The sequence below is a fragment of the Neolamprologus brichardi genome, chromosome 9 (assembly GCF_056152115.1).
Source record: "Neolamprologus brichardi isolate AB-2024 chromosome 9, ASM5615211v1, whole genome shotgun sequence".
NCBI lineage: Eukaryota > Metazoa > Chordata > Actinopteri > Cichliformes > Cichlidae > Neolamprologus > Neolamprologus brichardi.
The window spans coordinates 20839532-20847417 of record NC_142112.1 but is presented as its reverse complement, the minus strand read 5'-3'; the positions used below and the strand labels follow the sequence as shown (position 1 = coordinate 20847417).

Sequence of the window (7886 nt, the reverse complement as noted above, 5' to 3'; positions counted from 1 at the left end):
ATTCTTACAACATTCTAAGTGCGATGAGGCGATAATTATTTTTTTTAGAATATGTATAAAATTTTTTGCTAATTTCGTAATGCTATCTTATAAAGAAAGAAATTACAACTGTGTTATAGGATACACTTAGCAGTACTTGGTTCCGCCCTCTCCGCCCGCGGAGCCTTCCAGAAGTCGCCGGCGGACCCGTGCGGCTCACAGCTTAGTCACACTCCAGATTTCTATTATTAAAACTCATTATTTCATTCTTTATATACTTAATACGTGACCCAATCCCTCCGTCAACATGTCCACTTTGGGGACACTGGCTTTCGATGAGTATGGAAGGCCTTTTATCATCATTAAAGACCAGGATAAGAAGACACGGTTATCGGGCATTGACGCATTGAAGGTACAATGGGCTAGCAAGCGCTACACAGCTTTTCGTTAGAAAGCTGCTATTTTACAGTTAGTTTAATGAGCTGGGTACACAGATCTCGTATGACAGGTGGATTGCGATTACTAAGCACAGGTTCATGTAATCTTAAATTGTTTGTGCAAGAGCATCTCTATAGCATTAGCCAAATAACTAGCCAGTCATGCTAATGGTGGGGCCCATGTGCTTTCTGTAATGCGTTTAGCCGGTAGGTGCTGCTGACAGGGCTGTGCCCACTTCTCTCATCGGTGATGCACAGAATTTTAGGTTTTGGGTTTTTCAGGCAAAGGGAAGTTCTACCTATCTTTGGAATAAAATAAAAACGTGTGCATGACTCGGAAACGTTTCTATTTTGCAGTCTCATATTATGGCAGCCAAGGCAGTCGCGTCAACGCTTAAAACGTCTTTGGGACCAAATGGTAAGTCTGAACCAGTGTAGTGTTGTCATACCAAACTGTCCAAACGGTTTGTCATTTTGAAAGTGAAGCCTTTGTGTTTGAAACTATATGTCATTTTTGCTTTTCGTGAATTAGAGTTGGCCGTTAGAATACCGATTTTTAACACTTATTTCTCCTGTGGCTTTTTTTTCTTTTTACTTTTTCCATGCAGGTCTTGATAAAATGATGGTTGACAGAGATGGAGAGGTAACTGTCACCAACGATGGCGCCACCATTCTCAGCATGATGGATGTGGACCACCAGATTGCCAAGCTTATGGTAGAGCTGTCAAAGTCCCAAGATGATGAGATTGGTGATGGAACCACTGGAGTTGTAGGTATGGAAAAGGAAGATGAGGAGGATGGATTTTTTTGTTTTGTTTTTTAAATAAAAAAAAGAAATACAGACTTGGGACTACTTGGGAGAAGTTCTGATGCTCTCAATGTAGAGTCTTCCATCGTATGAGGGAACTTTTATCTAAATATGGTTGTAGATTGATTAGATTTTGCATTTGCATCTTCTCTGTTGCCCTCAGTTCTGGCCGGAGCTCTGCTGGAACAGGCTGAGCAGCTGCTGGACCGCGGAATCCATCCCATCAGGATCTCCGACGGTTACGACCAGGCCGCACGTATCGCCACCGAGCAGTTGGACAAAATTGCTGAAACCTTCCCCTACGATCCCAACAATACAGAACCTCTCGTTCAAACAGCCATGACAACACTGGGATCCAAAGTGTAAGTCCCCCATACAAAATATTGTTGGGTTATTTCTTTTTGTTTATTAGTGTTATTTTTACTATTATGTTATAACTAATACAATTAACAGTAATTATTTTGGACTAGTTTCCTCTGCTTGTCTACATTTCCAAATGTTCTTCTGACCTAGCTGGCACGTCTTTTTCTACATTGTCATAAAGGCAGATAATAATAACTGTCAGCAGAGAAATTTCCTGATTATTATTCTGTTTTTGAGTTAAGGAAGGGAAAAGATGTTGTTTCAATACATTTTGTTTAACAAAATCTCTAAAGTTCTTCCAGCATGGATGCAGAAATATTTCTGTTCATTTTAAATGAACCTGCACTTGTGTTTCTGTCAGAACTGACACAGACTTATCATCATGCAACAAATGCAAAACCTTTTTTCAGTGTTTTTGCAATAGCATTGTTACCACGGTTTATCTAAAGTTCTGTTTGTCTTTCAGCATCAACCGGTGCCACAGACAGATGGCAGAGATTGCAGTGAATGCCATCCTCACTGTGGCCGATATGGAGAGGAAGGATGTCGACTTCGAGCTCATCAAGATGGAAGGCAAGGTCGGAGGAAAGCTGGAGGACACACAGCTCATCAAGGGAGTCATAGTCGACAAAGAGTTCAGCCACCCCCAGATGCCCAAGGTATGATCGATGGGAATTTGTAACAGGATGTCATTGCCTGTCTGGTGTTTGATCAAAAAGAATCAAATCAGTTGAAAGTTTCTGGTGCAAAATAAATGTTTCTGTTCTGACCTCCATCTGTAAAATTTGATTAACAGCTTGTCCTTTGTTATTTCACAGGTTCTGAAAGATGCTAAAATTGCCATTCTCACCTGCCCGTTTGAGCCTCCTAAGCCCAAGACCAAGCATAAGCTGGATGTGACTTCTGTGGAAGACTACAAAGCTCTCCAGAAATATGAAAAAGAGAAATTTGAGGAGATGATCCAACAGGTTGGTACTTCTGGTATTTCATTTATTGACTGATTAACATAGAAATCGCAGCCGCAAATAAGTATACACATATCGGCACACATGCTTATGGACACACGTTTATTTTAGGTCAAAAGTAATGGGGCTAACTTGGCCATCTGCCAGTGGGGCTTTGATGATGAAGCCAACCATCTTCTGCTGCAAAATGACCTGCCTGCTGTGCGTTGGGTTGGAGGGCCTGAGATTGAGGTAAAACGAGATGCAAAATTACTCTTTAATCAAACACTTTTTTTGTCCTTTGTCACTTTGATCAGTCAGGTATTTGCAACTTTTTGCCATATGTTACATCAAGTACAAAATATAAAGTGGAGTTTATGTTGAAGTGTCGATATCAATTGTTTGTCTGCAGTTGATAGCAATAGCTACAGGAGGCCGCATTGTCCCGAGGTTCTGTGAGCTGACACCGGAGAAGCTCGGCACAGCTGGTTTGGTGAAGGAGATCTCCTTCGGCACTACCAAGGATCACATGTTGGTTATCATGGAGTGCAAAAACACCAGAGCTGTGACCATTTTCATCCGTGGAGGCAACAAAATGGTGAGCCCAAAAGCAAATTCATAATTACATGTTTTGTTTTGGGGTTTTTTTTGTTTTATTATTATTCCAGTTTGATCAAGCGTCATCTTTCTTGATAGATCATCGAGGAGGCTAAGCGTGCTCTCCATGATGCTCTGTGCGTAATCCGCAATTTGGTCAAGGACAACAGAGTCGTGTACGGAGGTGGTGCTTCAGAGATCGCATGTGCCCTAGCTGTCAACCAGGCTGCAGACAAAGTAAGAGAAATTGCATCAGAGACTTTCTGACCTCAGCGTTTACGATAAACATGATTGTGTTCCTGCTCGACTCTCATTGACATCTGTCAATTTCCTTTTCAGTGCCCGTCATTGGAACAGTATGCCATGAGGGCTTTTGCTGATGCTTTAGAGGTAATCCCAATGGCCCTGGCTGAGAACAGCGGGCTGAACCCCATCCAGACCATGACAGAGGTCAGAGCCAAACAAGTCAAAGAGAACAACCCATTCCTGGGCATTGACTGTTTACACAAAAACACCAATGGTAAGCAACCACTGCAGTAGATACTGAACTAAACATGGCTTCAGTCTGGATTACCACCTTTGGAGATGACAGCACTGCACTTCAATGTTAAAGCACAATAATTTATTGAATTCTTTTTTTTTTCCTCCCTTTTTTCCCCCTGTAGACATGAAGCAACAGCATGTGATCGAGACCCTGATTGGCAAGAAGCAGCAGATCCTGCTCGCTACTCAGGTAGTCAAGATGATCCTGAAGATAGACGACATCCGAAGCCCCGGGGAGACCGAGGACTGAAGCCCTCCTGAACACGAGAAAGGCTCGGGCGTCCTCTTGAACAAATGCCGTTCTAGAGGTTTTCAGCACTTCCCCGAGCATCGTGTCCAAGCTGCACCACGAATCGCTATTTATAGTTGGATACAACATGTTCAAGCTGTTGTAGTACCAGAGTCACCATTAAAATGTTGGTCTGTTGAAATTTCCACACTTTTGCTTTCAAGTTCTTTATTTTATTCATTTATTTTTTATTCAAGAAGATATAATTTCAGCAATTATTTACAAGATTATGTAATGAATCCACGCACTCTTGAAATAGTTCATATTTAATGATTATGACCTGAGATTAACAAAACAGTATACATATAGTTTTGATATAAATTCTTATTTCACTAACATTAATATCATAATTTCCTAAACCCCTAAGATAACATGAAAGCTTTTATCTGCTATGGCTTGGGGGGGGCTTTTTGCCTATATAAGTCAAAATTTTGCTTCAATATCAAAATTTTGAGTTACTAACTTGAACTTTGAAGGTCTTTATTGTCAATATGGAGTTAGTAAGTTTCAAACTAATCCTAACCCAAATTTGCAGTTAGATATACAATAACCTGAAATTTTAATTTACAAATGGCAAAAAACAGTTGCTGATACAAGCTTCCATAAGACACAGGCATCAATATTCAGACAAAACCAACAGAAAAACTCATTATGAGCACCTCTTACTGATCGTCTTATAATGTTCTGATTAATTATTGTGGATATGATTATATAAAGCAGAGTTTTAAGGTGTTTCCTGACATTCCCATTTACATGTACGTGTTGAGCCAGTTGAGCAGGTCTTTTCTGGCCTCCTGGATGTAGGGTTTGTCAGCGGGGTTGATGTCCTCTCGCTTGCGGTGGACAAATCCGTGGGTCTGACCAGGAAATATCTTCACCTGGTAGTCCACTTTGCATTTCTCCTTCAAGTTGGCTTCAAGAGCACTCACCTGATGGGCAAAAATGATGTCAGCGCACATGTCACGGCAGAAATTCTGACATTTTTAAGTTAACATTGTCTGCATACAAAAGTTGCTGCTAAAACTAATCGGTCCACAATTCACACTAACCTGGTCCAAAGGGATAACGCTGTCATTCTCTGCAAAGATGAACAGTGTTGGACTCTTCAGCTCATACCTGTCCTCTCTCTCTCTAACTATTCCTGCACAGGATCACATAAAACCATAACAAAAACATTTTCCGTATACCATACCACTTGTTCTGCTGTAACAATGGCATACCATAAACAGACACTCCAGCTTTAATCTCTGGATACAGTAAGGCCAGGTAATGTGTGGCAACCCCTCCCCAGCAAAAGCCTACTACTCCGACATGTTTGGCTCCGCATTGATTCTTCACGAACTTCAGCACTGCATCCACCTCTCTGAGAAGGAAAAGTTCAATGAGTGTGCGCTATCACACAAGGTCATAAAGTTATCAAAGCTATGAGTAGCTGCTGCATTACGTAGTTCACGCGTTTGTTTACTTGTTAATAGCTGTCGGCTTCTTGTCCTGTAGCCACTCTTGAAAGTTGGACCAGTCTTTTGTTGGACTCCAAGGTTCCTTTCCAACAAAGAAGTCTGGACAAATGGCTCTGCTCACAATAAAACAACAGAAAAAGGAGGAATCAAAATCTCAGAAAATCACTGATTCTAGAAATCCTACATTCGCCTCAGGAATCTCAATCCAGTCTATCAATGAGTCAGTCACATAAACGCACATGTATCCATTAGCAGCAAGCATGTCAGCCATGTATCTGGTGTTGGGAAGCTGCCAACCGAATATGTCTTGAATGATAATAATGGCCTTGTCGGATGCAGTGGATGGTTTTACTACATAAGCTTTAAAGTGCTCTATCTGGACCTCCTGGCCGAGCGCTCCATACTCCATGCGATCACCAATATCGCAGGGACACGGCTTGGCTTCGTTTGCCATCTGCTGGCAGAGATAAAGACAGAAGCACAGAAAGTATTGGTAAAAAAGGAGACAGCAAAGCTGGGATGTATTACATTTTTTTAAAAAATAGAATAATGTCCCATGTGCACACCTGGACTCACTTGTGACATTTGCGCAACAAAGCATGACAAAGCAAAATACTTCGACATGCTTTGCTGCATAACTCAGTTAAACGATTCCACCCCTTCTATATTTTTTCCATGTAAACTAATGAAATCCAACACTGGACAGAAAAATCCGTTTGCAAAGACGACGTGAGAAACATACCTTGCTGGTTTGCGAGTTTCTGCGTAGCTGCCTGGCTGAAAGTCAAAATGTTGATCTGCTTATAAAGAAGGGAGAGAGCTAGCAGTTGGACAAAGCTGAAATTCCTTTCCACTCCCACTTTCAAAATAAAAGTGATAACACTCTTATGACTTTCTCCATGCATGATTTCTTTCTTTCTTTCTTTCTTTCTTTCTTTCTTTCTTTCATGCATGGTTACAGGGAATATTTGTATGCTACAAACTCTATTTGTAGCATCTATTTTTAAATGAAATCAGTTGAATTTAAACTGTATTTAATCTTTAAACAGGTAAGAAGTGACTATGTGAGGACAAACCTGGTATTGTTTTCACAGTATGTGTGTCTGTAACTGCAAGTCATGGTGACTGATATTTTTTCTTTCCTATCTCTGGCTTGCTTAAATGGGATAGGGTTTTGTTGTTTAGTGTTATTAATTGATAACGTATGTATGCAGGGAGTGCCAAACATAAGAATAGCATAGAATAGCATAGGATAGAAACATGAGCCCAGAATAACCCCGGAAACGACTGCAATCGGGCTGGTTTTGCATAGATTTGGGTCTTTTTTTCCTTGTTTTTTTGTTTGGGTTTTTTTTTGTTGTTGTTTTTTAACAAGAGACCCACATTAAAACAAAACTAAATGAACGAATGAATTTTTTTGATTTAAAATGATGAAAATGTTCACTTTTGTAATCTGAGTTAATGATCTACGCTAACGTCTGTATTTTTACAGATTTATTTATTAATTCTGGAAAATTTCTTTCATTTCATTATTTTTAGCAGCAGGGTGTGTTCAGCACATATTGTTCTTTAGCTTATGTTAATTAGGATTAAACATGTAGTTAAATTTCTTGACAGAAAGAGGAGCTAATCTGGTTCGGGCCGATTAAGATTAAAGTGGACCAAGAAATCAAATTAATTTGACGACCCTTTGCAAAAAGGCACCGCTGGGATTCGAACCCAGGATCTCCTGTTTACTAGACAGGCGCTTTAACCAACTAAGCCACGGCGCCGGTGCGTGGCAGAGCGCGTATTGCTGTAGTGGCTGATTGACTGGTGTCGAGACTTCACGTTTTAATTTTCTTATAGTTATTCTTGCTCTTTTTTTGATACGTGTACTTTTCTAATACAAAATATTGGTTTATAAGTACAGGAACATATAAAGAGAGCGAAATAAAGTTCCAAGATAAATGCTGAAGCTAATTTTTGTAGTGAATGATCAGTGTACAAGTATTGTGGTGACAAGTTTGACCACATATTTATACTTAAGTACATCTCTTATCTGTTCGGAAAAACCTCCCAATAAAAATGTTTGTTCCTGTTGTTCCTGCAGAATTTAATGTTTAATAGTGACGTCTATTTGACACTTTAAGTTCTTATTTTCGAAATATTGCAGATGCTCTTTCTTACGGAAGCGTAGTACGGAAGCGTAGAGCTGCCACCCAGGCAAAAGAAAAATACAAGTGTATCACGTTATAACGTGAAAAGTTTATTGTTCTAACAAGATACTTTTCCTGTTTGTACAATATACTATCATACGGAAGCGTAGAGCTGCCACCCAGGCAAAAGAAAAATACAAGTGTATCACGTTATAACGTGAAAAGTTTATTGTTCTAACAAGATACTTTTCCTGTTTGTACAATATACTATCATGTTTGTACAATATACTTTTCACGTTTGAACAACATAATATCACGTTATTACAAT

At 39.9% G+C, this 7886-nt stretch overlaps 2 protein-coding genes and 1 non-coding gene across 4 annotated transcripts; 1 reads left to right on the top strand and 2 right to left on the bottom strand.

Moving 5' to 3' along the window:
- The first annotated feature begins 154 nt into the window (after positions 1 to 154).
- Positions 155 to 4108, top strand: cct5 (chaperonin containing TCP1, subunit 5 (epsilon)). Its single transcript, XM_006794641.3, has 11 exons — positions 155 to 391; positions 774 to 834; positions 1025 to 1189; positions 1388 to 1586; positions 2054 to 2246; positions 2406 to 2555; positions 2664 to 2783; positions 2944 to 3129; positions 3228 to 3365; positions 3468 to 3648; positions 3794 to 4108. The coding sequence occupies exons 1-11, from the start codon at positions 287 to 289 to the stop codon at positions 3919 to 3921; spliced, it is 1626 nt and encodes a 541-aa protein (XP_006794704.2). The 5' UTR covers positions 155 to 286; the 3' UTR covers positions 3922 to 4108.
- A 106-nt stretch (positions 4109 to 4214) lies between these two features.
- cmbl (carboxymethylenebutenolidase homolog (Pseudomonas)) lies at positions 4215 to 6258 on the bottom strand. Of its 2 annotated transcripts, none has more exons than XM_087846105.1 (6): positions 6163 to 6258; positions 5660 to 5874; positions 5426 to 5533; positions 5181 to 5323; positions 5010 to 5101; positions 4215 to 4889 (listed from the first exon to the last, which is right to left on the bottom strand). In XM_087846105.1, exons 2-6 carry the CDS (start codon positions 5872 to 5874, stop codon positions 4710 to 4712), a joined length of 738 nt encoding a protein of 245 aa, XP_087702231.1. In that variant the 5' UTR covers positions 6163 to 6258; the 3' UTR covers positions 4215 to 4709. The 2 variants fall into 2 exon arrangements, with proteins under 2 accessions (XP_087702231.1, XP_087702232.1); XM_087846106.1 differs by having other exon boundaries at positions 5660 to 5877; positions 6163 to 6247.
- Positions 6259 to 7118: 860 nt separating this feature from the next.
- On the bottom strand, positions 7119 to 7192 carry trnat-agu (transfer RNA threonine (anticodon AGU)). The gene has a single exon. It is a non-coding gene; the product is annotated as a tRNA-Thr (tRNA).
- Between the last annotated feature and the right edge of the window lie 694 nt (positions 7193 to 7886).